This window comes from Carcharhinus amblyrhynchos, chromosome 1 (assembly GCF_965287045.1).
Source record: "Carcharhinus amblyrhynchos chromosome 1, sCarAmb.v2.hapA, whole genome shotgun sequence".
In the NCBI taxonomy this organism is placed as follows: domain Eukaryota; kingdom Metazoa; phylum Chordata; class Chondrichthyes; order Carcharhiniformes; family Carcharhinidae; genus Carcharhinus; species Carcharhinus amblyrhynchos.
The window spans coordinates 174,859,608-174,875,293 of NC_137324.1; the positions used below are offsets into that span (position 1 = coordinate 174,859,608).

General features: G+C 39.8%; 1 protein-coding gene across 2 annotated transcripts in view; it reads left to right on the forward strand.

Moving 5' to 3' along the window:
- Positions 1-15,686, forward strand: part of LOC145347795 (SWI/SNF-related matrix-associated actin-dependent regulator of chromatin subfamily A containing DEAD/H box 1-like) — an 85,415-nt gene that overhangs the window by 48,961 nt on the left and 20,768 nt on the right. For both annotated transcript variants that reach the window (XM_080195625.1, XM_080195634.1), the window contains 5 exons: positions 6,231-6,321; positions 7,001-7,100; positions 7,361-7,420; positions 14,578-14,653; positions 15,370-15,505. In XM_080195625.1, the coding sequence (XP_080051751.1) occupies positions 6,231-6,321; positions 7,001-7,100; positions 7,361-7,420; positions 14,578-14,653; positions 15,370-15,505 (463 nt within the window). The remainder of the gene's footprint in view (positions 1-6,230; positions 6,322-7,000; positions 7,101-7,360; positions 7,421-14,577; positions 14,654-15,369; positions 15,506-15,686) is intronic.

Consider the following 15,686-nt stretch of genomic DNA (forward strand, 5'->3'; position numbering starts at 1 on the left):
GCGGTCATGCTAAGATATTTGACATTAATGATTTTGCGCTATCGATTTGATTTAAAAATTTCTAGTACTCAAAGGGCATTTGGTAAACTTCAAATTGAGCTTTAACGAAGCTACATATGAAATTGGCAGTGAATTAAGTAGATGATCATAAATGGTAAAAACATTGAAGACAGTGAACATGCAGTTTTGCAGGGGTTGATTTGGTTTACTTAGGTTATAATATCCTTTCGTACTGCCTCGGATACATCTATTTGATGGGCAATATAAACCACAAAAATAGGCATCCAGATTTAATTTAAGCATGTGTCTTAAAGAATGGCAAATGAAGTGTGATTTAAACAAAAGCATACACTGTATGTTGGAAATCTGAAGTAGAACGGAGAATGCTGGAAATACTCAGTAGATCAGGTAGTATCTGTGAGATTATTGACCTGAAACGTTAACTTTTGTCAGAACTGGAAAATGTCAAATGAAACTGGGTTCAAGGAGGATTGATGAGAGTAAGTAATTTAAGTTTAAATTGATTAGTGTAATCAGCTTACATGAAATCACTGAAAATCTCCTCGTCGCCACGCTGTGGCACCTGTTCAAGTATACTAAGGGAGTGTTAGCATGGCTAATGCACCTAAGCAGTATGTCTTTGAACTGTAGAAGGAAACCAGAGCACCCAGAGGGAAAACATGCAGACTCTGCACTGACAGTGACCCAACCCAGTCCATGGTGCTGTGAGACAACAGTGCTAGCCACGTGCCACCATGCCATAATGTGGTTGATGTGATGCACATGGGATTCAAAGATGCTAGATAAATTGCCATGTAACTTAATGGTTTGTCTGCAAAGTTCTAGCTCATGAAATAAGTGACAGCGGCAGCATGGTTGTGAATTTATGTCACAAAACTTGAACTGATGTGCAAAGCCTCCAGCTGATAGAATGGGCCAATACTTAGCAGAGAAATGTGAGTGTTAGGTTTTAGCGGGTAGGTACAATGAACCTGAACCTGAACAATATGCCTCAACTGGCATATTGTGCCGAATTCTGTGGACCATACTTTAGGAATTATGTGAAGGCAATGAAAAGGTTGCAGCAAAGATTTATGGGAATAGTTCTGAAAGTGAGACACTTCAGTTATGCAGACAGATTGGTGACAGTGGGCTGTTCTCCTTGGAGAAAAGCAGGTTAAGAGGAGATTTGATTGAAATATTCAAAATCACAAGGGACCCAGATAGATTTGATTGGAAGAAACTGACGGAATGATTGTGAATTAGAGAACAAATGGCAAAAGAGCCAGAGGCATCTTGAGCGGAAAACTTTTATGAAGCAAATGGTTTAAGATCTGGAATGCACCGTTTAACTGAGTGGAGTAAGAAATCTCTCAACACCTGGTTAAAGTCCAACGGGTTTATTTGGCAGTACGGGCTTTTGGAGCACTGCTCCTTCATCAGGCGAATGCTCAGCGCTCCGAAAGTTTGTGTTGCCAAATAAACCTGTTGGACTTCAACCTGGTGTTGAGAGTTCTTACTGTGCCCACCCCAGTCCAGCGCTGGCATCTCCACATCATAATTGAGTGGAGGCAGTTTAAATCTTAGCATTCAAAAAGAATTTGGAGAACTTTCTGAAACTAAAGGAAAAAGGTGGAGAAGTGACATCAGCATTGGCATAGCAGGCTGAATGCTGCCCTCCTGTGCTCTAACCAAACTACAGAAGCATGGCATGGTAACAGTGGTTAGCACTGTTGCCTCATGGCGCCAGGGACCCAGGTTCAATTCCTGCCTCGAGCACTGTCTGTGTGGAATTTGCGCATTCCCCCCGTGTCTGTGTAGGTTTCCTCCGTGTGCTCCAGTTTCCTCCCACAGTCCAAAGATGTGCGGATTAGGTTGATTTAGCCATATTAAACTGACACTAGCGTCAGGGGGTATTAGCAGGGTAAATATGTGGGTTCACAGTGTTAGGGCCTGGGTGGGATTGTGGTTGTTGCAGACTCGATGAGCTGAATGGCCGCTTCCTGCACTGTAGGGATTCTATGGAGTATTGTCACCCCCACCTTGCCTTCCCATGGTTCACATCTAACTCTTCCCTTTTGGCTTCTCTCTTTCTGGGAATTGACTGTTAATCAGTATCTATTATAAATGCCCTGACTTCCATAGTTACCTTAATTACATTTCTCCCACCCCATTTCCCCCTATGAATCTCTTCCGCCATCCCAATTTTTCTATCTATTGTCACACCTGTTCTGATTGTGCCATCCTCCATACTGGCACTTTTTTCTTAACGCATTCAAATAAAGTGAGCTTTGCTGGGAGAGCCAGCATTTATTGCCCATCCATATTTACCCTTGTGAAGGTGAGTCAAACCTGTGATGGAATTGTACCTACAGTGCTGTTAGGAAGGAAGTTCCGGAATTTTGAATCCATTTTATTGAAGGAACAGGAATATATTTCTAAGTCAGGATGATATGACTTAGAGGGGAAATTTGAGATAAATCCCATCCAAGTTTTTTGTGGTAGGAAAGAGTAAGGGTTATAATTAGTTTGAAATGTGTTCCCTTGTTGTTTTGGTTTAGATTTCTGTTATTCGAGTTAATACTAAATTTAATTTTCAAAGTTTTTTTTATGACATTCCAATCAATTCATAACCGAATACTTTTGAACTTTAGGCATTTTTTAACGTAGGAAGTGCAGCAGCAAATTTGTACACAACTAGAACCCATAAACTACATTGGGATTAATCTTTTACTGGTGGATAAATGTTAACCAGGACACCAGGTAAATTCCCTTGTTGTTTGAATTGTGTTCAGTAGGAACTTTTTTGTTCATTTTCAGTGATCTTGGCTGAAAAATGGTATTTTCAACAGCGCAGAGCTTCCTCAATACTGCACTGATAGGTTATCCTTGATTATGTGCTGGAGTCTTCAGAGCAGAACCTGAATCCACGACTCAAGTAATGCTGCTGACCCAGCAGACTCTCTCTGATATTTGCGAAGTGATCTCTTAATGCCTTGCTGAGCCTCGGATTTATTGGCTAGGATATAGCTGCCATGGTGATTCCTCACCGACCACACATCTAATAAAGTTTAGACTATGAATTCACAAACTTACCATTAACTTAATTCCTGCAATTTTTCCCCATCTCCCCATATGTTAGTGATGCATTAAGCAAGGTTTCTGATGGCCTATATATACAGTGCAATTTCTCAGCCTGATGAACACCACATTTATCCTTTTAAACACACACACAGTAAGTCAATAATCAAAATAATATTGGTGAACTCTTGTGTTCTTGACTGGCCAATATCAGAGTTAAAATATCACTTGCACCTTTTTAAGGTGAAACAGAATATGTACATGAAAGAATAGAAGGATATGCTGAGAGGAGATTTGTGTAGAACATAAACACAAGCATAGACCAATTAGGCAAAGTGATCTGTTTTACTCCGATAAGTTTGATATAGTTTATAAAAGAATTGATGCAGCGAGCTCCCCTATTGTGTTCCGTTAAGCCATAATCCAAGAGCACCCTCTAGTGGTTGCAAGTTTGCTGAGATACTATGATATTGTTTTGAATTTTGAATTAGCCTCGCATATAGATTGATAAACAATGTGGATTTTCTGACATTCTTGCAAGTCCCCTACCTCATTGTCTTTCAATATTATGCTCCATTAGTAACAACGTTCATGGACATGGCATCCACTTGCACGTGTTTGCTGATGGATCCCAGAATAGATGAAGTGGAACCAATAGATGTGTATTATGAATTCCAAAAGGCATTTGATAATGTGCCCATAAGTTTGCAACACAGGATAAGAGCTCATGGTGTTGGGATTGATATATTAGCATGGGTAGAGAATTGGCTAACAGGAAACAAGAGTTGGGTAAACAGGTCATTTTTCAACCGGGCAAACTTTTACTGGGGAGGTGAGGGTGAGGCAGGGCTCAACCATTCATGATTTGTATTAATGGCTTGGATGAAGAAACAATACTGTATTGCAATGGAATTTGCTGTCAGTACATAGGTAGGAAAGCAAGTTGAGAGTTAAGAACATAGCTGATAAATGCTAGGGTTATTCCAAATCCCAGAAGGGAAACCGGGAACACCTGCTCTCAACTTTATTTTGCAATTTGATATAATGTGAAGAAAGATTTGAAGACCAGTGAGGGATGTCTCAGATTTTCTTTTGATAATTTAAACAAATTAAGTCCAAAGATGTGTGGGTTAGGTGCATGGGCCATGCTAAATTGCTCCTTAAGTGTCAGAGACATTAGGTGGGTAAATACATGGGGCCATGTGAATAGAGCCAGGGTGAGATTGTTGTTGATGCAGGCTCGATGGGCCATATGGCCTCATCTGCACTGTAGGGATTCTATGAAACAATAAAACATGCAAAAGAAATTCAACTGAAAATACACTTGATTCCATCATTGACTGTGTACAGTACCTTTTAAATTTACTCAGTTGCAGACCATTCTGTCTTTCTAACATTAACCTCCCCAAACAACATCCCATAGGTTTTAACGCTTTTTAAGCAAAATCCAGCAATAAATTACCACACCAGACATCTATATCTTTTGGGGGTGCTTTCAACTTTGGATAGAGGCAACTGGCTTCTCAAACAAGCACAGCATCTTGGGAGTTGACACAGCTACCTACTATGGGCTGCAGCCTCAAAACACCTCCCTTGTACAGGGATATGCTGTTTTTCTTTTTGATTTCCCCTTATTCCCCTTCCCAGCAATTGCCTTACCTTAGTTCATTTCTTAGAATGTAAGTGTGAAATTCACCCTCAGCTTTTCTTTTGAACTTTCATCATCTTCATTTTAACTTATGATACTCTGGGTGGGATTTTACGGCCTCACTCGGGCAAGACTGGAAATTCCTACCCGAGGTCAATGGAGATTTCCGTTGTCGGGTGCTCACCTGCGCCGATTCCGTAGCATGCGACGTTGTAGAATTCCGACCTCTATCTTCCTTTGTCTTGGGTAATTTTTTATTCAGTGTTACTAGGCTAATCATTTCAAAACTGTAGTTCCTTCAACCCAGCCAACCTGTTTTTGCTGATAAAATTTCAATTTTAAAATAGCTTGTTTTTCTTTAAACATGAAACCACTAGACAACTTTCCCGATTATTGGATTTCTTGTCATTTTATCATTATTTCCAAATCTGGGTATAACACAAAAGGGCAAGCAAAGAGATATAGATAGGTTAAGTAAGTGGATAAAAATTTGGAAGTTGGAGAAAATGTTAGGTTATCTACCTTTGACAAGAAGAATAGCAAAGCAAAATATTAAATAGAGATTGCAGGAATGTGGTACAAAGGGTTAGGGTGACTTGTACATTAATCACAAAAGATTAATATGCAGGTGGAGCATGTAATTAGGAAGGAAAATGAAATGGTCCATGTTGCAAGGGGGGTGGAGTATAATAGAAGTGGGGAGGTCATGCTGCAGATGTATGGGATATTGGTGAAATTGTAGATTGAGCCTATACTCAAGCTTAAAAGAATGAAAGGTGATTTTTATTGAAACCTTAAGATTCTGAGGTAGCTTGCCAGGATCAGTGTTGAAAGGATGTTTCTTCTCATGGCAAATGTGTATCTGGAGGCTTAGTTTCAAAATAAGGGGACTCCCATTTTAGATTAAGATGAAGAAAAATTTATTTTCTCAGGAGTTTTGTCTTTGGAATGTTCTTCCACAGAGAGCCATGGAGGATGGGTCATTGAATATATTCAAGACTAAATTAGACATCTGCAAGAGAGTTGAGGGTTATGCGGCAGGTAGGGAAGTGGAGTTGAGGCCACAGTTATTAAGATCAAGCAACTTTAATGGGCTGAATGGCCTACCTTTTTTTTTACGTAAGCCAACTCCAACCCTCTGCAATCCAGTTGCTTCTCTGGCTTTTGACCTTGAATGAGCTGTAATTTTCTCCAGCTAAACACTGAACGTTATCTTTGGCCCCTGCCAGAATCTCAATACACTAGCCACTCACTCTATCCTGCTCCCATTTTCTTTAGGATTGAATTGTATCTGTAACAAAACATGATGTTTACATGTACTAATATATTCAATCCAATAGCATCTACCATTCTCATGGTAGTTTTCCAATGATATGAGTGTGACAGCAAAAGTATTACAGAACATCTGCCAGATAGTGCTTGTAGAAGGTGTATGCAAGATGCAGGAGTCTTTTCTAAGTAAGTGTGTCTTATCTGCCTTTTGCTATGTTCTGTTCTGCAGTTTGGAGCTTAAACCATATCAACTAGTGGGATTAAATTGGTTGGTCTTGCTGAATAAACATCGAGTGAATGGCATATTAGCAGATGAAATGGTAAGTAAAAATAATCTTTGCACTGCTGTTAATCCAGCTGGTTGATGCATCTTCTGACATATTATCTAATATCTCAGCAGTTCTTTGGATCTTTTCTTCCCCTGTCCAATTTCTATATGTGTTAACCTGGAAGATTTTGAGTGCCGCCCCTACTGTGAATTCAGCAGAATAATAAGAGGGGCGCTGGAGATGCTTCCTTTATTTCTGTTACTCAAATCATAATCTGTCATTCAATAGTACTCTGATCCATCAAAGCTCAAATAATTCCCATTTTAATAATCGCCAAAAGATAAAATGGGATAAGTAACTGGTCCAAATTTGAACATACGGATGGGAATTGAACTGCCAAATTTGCACCCTGCTCAGAATTTGCAAAAAGAAATCTTGCCCCTCCTTGACTTACTTACAAAGCTTTTCATAGCTGAAAATCTCTCAAAAAAAATTGTCCTCAAAGGCTTATAGTTTATCCTTTTCCCTGCATTTATTACTATGCTGTTTGAAATGCAAGTCGGTATTCTTTTCAGAATGTTAGTAGTAGCTTCACTGAGAATATTTACTGTGGGGAAAACATCGATGGTCTGGATTTTAATGTTTTGCATACAAAGTAGTATAAGAAGCCAATTTTTTTAATGAAGGAGTGGTTTCTTCCTGTTTCAATAACTGCCTTATTTGTACGCAGGGCTTGGGAAAAACTGTACAAGCTATATCGTTCCTTGCCTATCTTTATCAGGAAGGAGACAAAGGACCACATCTCATCATTGTACCTGCCTCAACCCTAGGTAACATCAAAACTCAAGATACCAAATTTATCAGGAACCTGACAAAAAAGTATAGTAATTAACTGTTTTGCTAGTCAGTTTTTTCCTGCCCTGATTTGTCTTTCAAGTTACTAAGACTTGGCAATTTTCCTTAGCAAGTCAAAATGTCTTTAAAATTTCATACATAATTTCATAAAACGTAGAGTAGAAATGCCTGATTTATTCATAGTTTAAATAAACATATTCATTCACTGAACGTTTTAAATTTAACTTTTCTTCAGACAACTGGATCCGAGAACTTAAGCAATGGTGCCCTGATCTCAAAGTCCTTCTGTATTATGGTAAGTTTGTGTGCCATAAAAACTTTAATGAAGAATAAACTGTTACCACAGAATTGGGCTACAAAGCTTTTGTTTGTATATATTCTGGTTGCAATCTCTCGCATTAATTGAAACAAATAAAGTACCATAAATCTGATACCATTGTCTCATCTTCCAATTCTATAGTTTCAAGCTTCTACTTAAAAATTTAAACCAAGTACAGTAAAACTTTTTCCCCATATAGGCACTTGAATAGCTACACCATTTTCTGGTGTGTCTTACTATACAATAAGTAAAAAGCAACATTTTGTGCTGCACATTTAAATTAGTAAAATTAGAGTGTGGTTTGAAGGGAACTGTTGAAATTTGCTAACAAACCAAGCATTTTTAAAAATTTATTCAAGGGATGTGGGCTTTGTTGGTTAGGCTAGCACTCATTACCCATCCACAATTGTCCTCAAGAACGTGGTGGTGAGCTCCTTCTGGAACTGCTGCAGTCCATGTGGTGCAGGTATACCCACAGGGCTCTTAGCAAGGGAGTTCCAGGATTTTGATTCAGTGACAGTGAAGGAACGGCAATATATTTGCAAGTCAGGATGGTGAGTGACTTGAAGGGGAACCTCCAAGCGGTGGTAACAAGAGGTTATTGCAGAAGGTCAGGGGACATGGAGTTGGGGGTAGGGTGTTAGCGTGGATAGAGGATTGGTTGTCAAATAGGAGGCAGAGAGTGGGGGTCAATGGGTGCTATTCGGATTGGCGGTTGGTGACTAGTGGGGTGCCCCAGGGGTCGGTGCTGGGGCCTCAGCTATTTACCATTTATATAGATGATCTGGAGGAGGGAACCGAGTGCAGGGTGTAGAAATTTGCTGATGACACCAAGATTGGGGGAAAGGCAAATTGTGCGGAGGGTGTGGAGAGTCTGCAGAAGGATCTAGATAGGCTGGGCGAATGGGCCAGGAAATGGCAAATGGAATTTAATGTTGGCAAGTGTGAGGTGGTCCACTTTGGTAGGAAGAATGGTAGGAAGGACTATTACTTACGTGGCGAAAAACTGCAGCAGGCGACGGTGCAGAGGGACCTCGGGGTCCTTGTGCATGAGTCGCAAAAACCCAGCTTGCAGGTGCAGCAGGTGGTCAGGAAGGCGAATGGGATGCTGGCCTTCATAGCGAGGGGGATTGAATATAAAAGTAGGGAGGTCTTGCTGCAGCTGTATAGGGCATTGGTGAGGCCGCAGCTGGAGTACTGTGTGCAGTTTTGGGCGCCGCACCTGCGCAAGGATATTTTGGCCCTGGAGGGAGTGCAGAGGAGGTTTACTAGGCTGATACCGGAGTTGAGGGGATTGAGCTATGAGGAGAGGCTGAATAAACTAGGCTTGTACTTGTTAGAGTTTAGAAGAATGAGGGGAGATCTCATTGAGACGTATAAGATGATGAATGGGATGGATAGGATAGAGGTGGAGAGACTCTTCCCGCTCAAAAAAGACAGTAGGACTAGGGGGCACAGCCTCAAGATAAAGGGGAGGCGGTTTAGAACGGAGTTGAGGAGGAACTTCTTCACTCAAAGGGTGGTGAATCTCTGGAATTCTCTGCCCGTTGAAGTGGTGGAGGCTGCCTCGCTAAATATCTTTAAGAAGCAGGTTGATGGGTTCTTGATAAGAGAGGGGATTAAGGGTTATGGGGAGAGGGCGGGAAAGTGGAACTGAGCCACAACAGATCAGCCATGATCTTATTGAATGGCGGGGCAGGCTCGAAGGGCTAGATGGCCTACTCCTGCTCCTATTTCTTATGTTCTTATGTATTCCCATGAATCTGCTGCCCTTCTCCCTCTCTTTCTAAAGGGTAACTATTGTGAGTTTGGAAGGTGCTGTCTAAGGAACTTTGGTGTGTTGTTGCAGTGCATCTTGTAGATGATGCACACTGCTGCTGCTATTGGTGTTGGAGGGAGTGAATGTCTGGAAGGGATAGCAATCAAGCAGGCTGCTTTGTTGTCCTCTATCACACTACTCATTCATGCTTTGTTTGTGTACACGCTTTGGGGAGTCTGAAGTGGATTTCTCTCTACTGCATTCCGAGACAATAACCTGCTCTTGTAGCTACAGTGTTCAGTGGTTAAATCAAATCAGTTTCTGGTTGATACTAACCCACAGGATGCTGATAGTGGGGATTCAGCAATTGTAATGCCATTGAGTGTCATGGAGTGATAGTTAAATTCTTTTAAGTTGGAGATAGCCATTGTCTGGCACTTGTGTGGTATGAGTGTTACTTGTCACTTATTAGCCTAGGCCTGGGCATTGTCTAGTATTGCATCAAATAAAAGAACACAGCAGAACTTTGTAAGGAAGAGAAGGTGCTATGACCAATTTTACAGCACTTAAAATTAACCCAAAAATGCAAAATCTTCCAGTATTTTATATCTAAGTAACCCATCATTTGTCAAGAGGGATAATAGTCTACTTTCAAACCAGGTATGTACCTTTGATAAAATAAACACGTGAAGATGAGGGGCATAAAAAGTACATCTTTCTCTTGAGACTGTGTATTTTTGCAATTAATGCTTATGTCCCATTAGCTTAGAGGTAAACTTGCGATTTTAAGTAAGAAGCTCTCTTTTTTTGCACATTGAACTTGATTTTCCTAGAGTCGGGTCTAATGGCATACTCAGCAGTTAGAATTGCTCATATTCAGAATTTTTTAAAACAAATTCCCATAAAGTTGTTGGAAAAGCAAGCTGATAGCAACACAACCAAGACAACTAGAACCTTAATGAAGACCAGGAATGTCTCCTTGTGATTTAAGTATTAAATAGAGTAAGGACTGAGAAAGCAAGTGCATTCAATTGCGACTCAGGTATAGAAATCAGGGAAAGAGATAACTGAGTGCAAAGAGACTAGAAGGTAAAAGAAAAGAATTTGATCATTTGAAATTTTTAAAAAATGCATAACTCGAAGGAATGAGGCTCCACACTTTTTTGCGCTTTGGGCAAGCGGTTAATTGGCAGTCTTTATCACATTGTTAAGATGGTACTTGCACTGTGGTTGTACCTTTGCACAATTCAGTCTCCAATTAATGCATAAATACAGTAACGATGAGATCCCGTTTTCATTAATCTAACTAAAATGGTGCAATTTAACAGCAACTTGTAATGATTTTTGCAATTCAGGGAATATTTCTTTCCTCACTACAAGTTGCTGACAAGCATTAACAACTGAATATGTCATGCAACCGCTGTTACCATTATCAGCAAAACCTGACCACCATATTTCAACAATATTTAAAATGCTGCGATATTATAAATGAGTATTTTCTATTTTCAATACCAGTCACTGCCCAAAGTTGCCCACTGCAACTTTGAAACATTTGTGATTGGCCAATTATTTAAATTGCTATTCTACTTGACTGCTACGATTAACACTTGTCTTGTGGACTTTTGCTCAAGTACGTGTGGTAGAATAACAGATACATAATCATTATTGTCCTCTGTTTGGCCTAAATGCTTAAGTTCTGGCATCTGAATTTTAACACTGTTAATTAAGGGCCTGACCCTTTACCTGTCACTTTATTCATTGAAAATGGTGTTTTCCCTTGTATAGAAATTTCTTTTTTTTTTCATTCATTCATCACAAGACCCAACGTTTGTTGCCCATCTCTAATTATCTTGAATTTAATGGCTTGCTAGGCCATTTCAGTGGGGGAGGGGATAAGTGTCAACTGCATTGTTTGGGTCTGTAGACCAGATTGAATAAGGATGACTTTTCTGAAGGAGATGGGTCTTTTGACATTTCTTAGTTGCTTGGAAATCTTCTCCCACACAATGCCTTCACCAAGATCCACATCCAGGATTTCAATCTCCTTTCATTAAACATGGTGGCACAGCAGTTAACACTGCTGCCTGTCAGTTCCAAGGATCCAGGTTAGAACATAAGAAATAGGAGCAGGAGTAAGCCATCTAACCCCTCGAGCCTGCTGCACCATTCAGTAAGACCATGGCTGATCTGATAGTCATTCGGTTCCGCTTACCTGCCTGCTCCCCATAACCCTTAATTCCCTTATTGTTCAAAAATCTATCCATCTGTGACGTAAACACATGTAATGAGGTAGCCTCTGCTGCTTCAATGAGCAGAGAATTCCAAAGATTCAGTACCCTCTGGGAGAAGTGAAGTTCCTCCTCAACTCTGTTCTAAATTGACTCCCCTGTACTTGGAGGCTGTGCCCCCGAGGTCTTGTTTCCATTCCAAGTGGAAATAACCTCGCTGCTTCTACTCTGTCTAGCCCCTTCACTATCTTATGTCTGTATAAGATCTCCCCTCAACCTTCTAAATATCAATGAGTACACGCCCAGTCTACTCAATGTCTCCTCATAAGCTAACCCCCTCATCTCCGGAATCAACCTGGTGAACCTTCTCTGCATCCCCTCCAAAGCTAATATATCCTTCCTTAAATAAGGAGAACAAAATTGTACACAGTACTCTAGATGCAGCCTCACTAGTACTTTGTACAATTGCAGCAAGACCTCCCTGCTTTAATACTCCAAATTCCCAGCTTGAGTTACTGTCTGAGGAGCGTGCACGCTGTCCCTGTGTTTGCATGGGTTTCCTCCGAGTACTGTGGTTTCCTCCTACATTCTGAAAGACTTGCTGGTTAGGTGCGTTGGCCATGCTAAATTCTCCCTCAGTGTACCTGAACAGGCGCTAGAGAGTGGCAACTAGGGGATTGTCACAGTAATTTCATTAGTGTTAATGTAAACCAGCTTGTGACTAAAAAACAAACTTACTTTTCCCTCTTCCCTGGATTGCTGCATTTATTTAAACTTCCACACAATCTGTCAGGTACCCAACAATGCCAACAGAACAACACTTTCACAGGCTGTATTAAGGCGTTACCAACCTTAGGATTATTTCAAATGTCAGCGGCTTACTAGTCGACCTCACCAGATCTGCACCTTGCAACTTTGCTTTTAACTTGGAGTCTATCTCTATCCCTTTAACTTGGTTACCTTGGTTAGATTCTGGCTATTTGTCCCTTTGACTTCAGTCTTTCTGCGACTTTGTTATTTAGCTTCTGGGACTTGCTTTCTGCTTCTTTATTGTCCGACCTATACTGGCAGTACCTATGAAAAATTTCTTGCATCTGACGGACTTGGTTCCATACTGAAATCAAAATGTCTCAGTTCAGTGTGAACCTCAGGGTGCTCAGCAGCAACTCAGTTTTTCTTGCCCCTGAAATTGCTTTTACATAATTCCTTAATTACAATGCAGGCAAAATTTAAAACGGAAGAACCTCAAGAAATGCAGGAATCTTTGTATAACGTGAAACTAACTGGAATTTTAACCCTTTTTAGTACAGAAACACAAATTAAGCTTCAATTTATCTTTTGTTTCTAAAACCCTCCATACAAATATGATTTGTTTAACCAGCTCTATTCCTTAACAATATTCCCTTCTGTATGCCAGCAAGTTTTGCCTTTCTAGTCAACAAGACTGGTTTTATAATAAACAAGTTTGTTGTTTATTGAAAGAAGCCTGGTTAAAGTTTCATTTATTCTGCTAATAGCGAAGGTAAAATTATTGGCCGTGAGTGAATGACTGTCACAGCCTGTGAGTACTGAGTACATATCTCCTTTGTACACCTCCCACCACAGTTGTAACATAGATTGGGGGCTCTTGCAGGTTTTGAAATGTGGAGCATATTCCTGTACCTTTGTGCTGGGTGCACCTGGAGCAGTGATGGGAGGAGGAGTTCAAGAAGTTACCTGTAGATACAATTTATTTACCTATGGGAAATGATTAGCCAGAGTCAGGGCAGTAGCTTCTCTAATAATTGTGGAAAGCTGAAGTGAGGTTAAAGAAATGGAATGATAACTGGAAAGGGTTAAAAATTTTTCCCTTAGAGCAATGGTTAAACAAAAGTCCGCTATCAGAAGTCAAAATAATACCATAGACGGATTGGTTAGCTGAAACTTTAAGATCCAGACAATTCAGCAGGGATGCAATAATCCTCCCTAATTGAAATTTAACAAGTTGGTCTATACTTGAGTAAGCTAGCTGAGAAAGTTCCAGTGTGCTATTGCATCAAAAATGGATAAGTGGAGATCTCTCTCACCTGCAGATGCAAAATGCACATTTGTTTATCAGGTAGTGGTAGTACCTGAATATCGTGAAGAGATATTGTGGATAATAGTGAAATTCCTATGGCAGGACATGTAGGGATACAACAAACTCAGATGGATAAACTCAATTTTACTGGCCAGGTCTTCAAAAGGATGTGGTGGAATTTTGTTAATGTGCCACATGATGGGAAGACCATAGCACATAATCAAACCTTAATTCCCATACCAGCTTTTGAGGAAAGATTTTGTAGGGCGAAAGAAGTGATTGAAGTCGCTTTTATTCTGAGTAACGGTAGCAAAGGTAAATGATTAGCCACTTTGGTGAGTAAAATCAAGCCTTTAAACTAATGTTGCGATCTCTAGAGTATTAAGGCTAGATCAACTACACAGTCCTCCCATCCTGTATGTAACTAGTTTCAGATTAATTTAGATAAATAACTGGTAAGCTTTGGAAGGAAGATGAACAAATAAATATAAGCTACCATCTTAAACAAATACTAGAAATCAGACATTAGTTTTAATAAATATGACATTTTGCAGCATGATTAATAACTAAATCAGAGGGATAGTGAGATCCTTTTTCCTCGGATGGTGATGGCTAATACTAGGGGACATAGATTTAAATTAAGGGCTGGTAATTATAGGACGGATATCAGAGGTAGGTTCTTTACTCAGAGGGTAGCAAGAGCGTGGAATGCCCTGCCTGCAGCAGTTGTGGACTCGCCAACTTTAAGGGCGTTCAAATGGTCAGTGGATAAGCGTGTGGATAACATTGGAATAGTTTAGGTTAGAGGGTCATTAGATTGGTTCCACTGGTCGGTGCAACATTGGGGGCCGAAGGGCCTGTACTGCGCTGTTATGTTCTATGTTTAAATAACAGGATTAAACTCCAGTTCATTTGACTTAAATATTTGGAACAGTATCAGCAAATTTAATAAATATAAATTCCCAAAAATAATGAAATATTTTTAATAGATACATATACAACATTAATCCCCTGCCTTAATATAGCTGTTTTGTTTTATCAGCTTAATTTTGTTACTAACTATGAATTTGATGCTTATGGTGTTTAGGATCTTTAGAAGACCGGAAGGTCCTTCGATCTGATATTCTTCACAAGTTTGTGGACTTCACTGTAATAGTAACGACGTAAGTTATTGATACACAACTGTAACAGAAGTTTTGGGTTGTTAAATAATGGAGAAAATATAAGATGGATGTGTATGTAGGCATTGAATTTTGTTGAATAAAAATGTTTGTATAAACGAGCATAGAAATGCAAAATGAAGACAACCTCAGAGATGAAACCAAGTGCAGTGTTGAGCTTCTTTCTGCAATGTTTGTCCTATGCCACAAGAGGGAGTATAAAGTGTCTGACTGGCATTGCTAAAGATCGTGAGTTGGTGCTCCCTCTAGTAGTGAGTGTAAGGACTTGCAGTAGTTAGATATTGAGCATTCAGTGTGGATTTTATCTAACAGCACTGATCCAAGTTTTGACTTAATTTCTATATATTGGTTGGTTCTAAAACAAAGAACAACAAAGAACAAAATCAGCCCGGGAAACAGGCCCTTCGGCCCAGCGAGCCCACGCCGCCATCTCAACACCACCAGTCCCCCTCTTCTCCCCCCCCCTCAGCCATCTCAACAGCAGAAAATCTATTTAGTTGTCATGTTTATGTGAAGTTCTTTAATCCCTATTGTGTTCATCGTCTAATAATCATTGGCAATATATGGATAAGAAAAAAGGAACAAACTCAAAATTAAACACATTTATAAAGCTTTTTTTTAATGTTAAAAAAGTCATTGAATATTTTGCCATTCTGCTGATTTGAGTGCAATAATTTTTTTGTTGCTTCAATTGATAGGTATAGCTGCTCAATAAGTAACGCTGACGACCGTAGTCTCTTTCGACGTTTGAAACTCCATTATGCAGTTTTTGACGAAGGGCACATGCTGAAAAATATGAGTTCCATTCGTTATCAGCATCTCATGACACTTAATGTAAGCTTTAAAATATATGAAGCACCACTCCACAATTAGCTGTTCAGTTTATTAATCCAGAATAACTCATTGCTCAAATAAAACAGAAAATGCTGGAAGGAAGGAGTTAATGCTTTGAGTCTTTATGATTCATGTTTCTCTCTCCACAGATGCTTGCAGACCTGTTGAGGTTTTTCCAGCA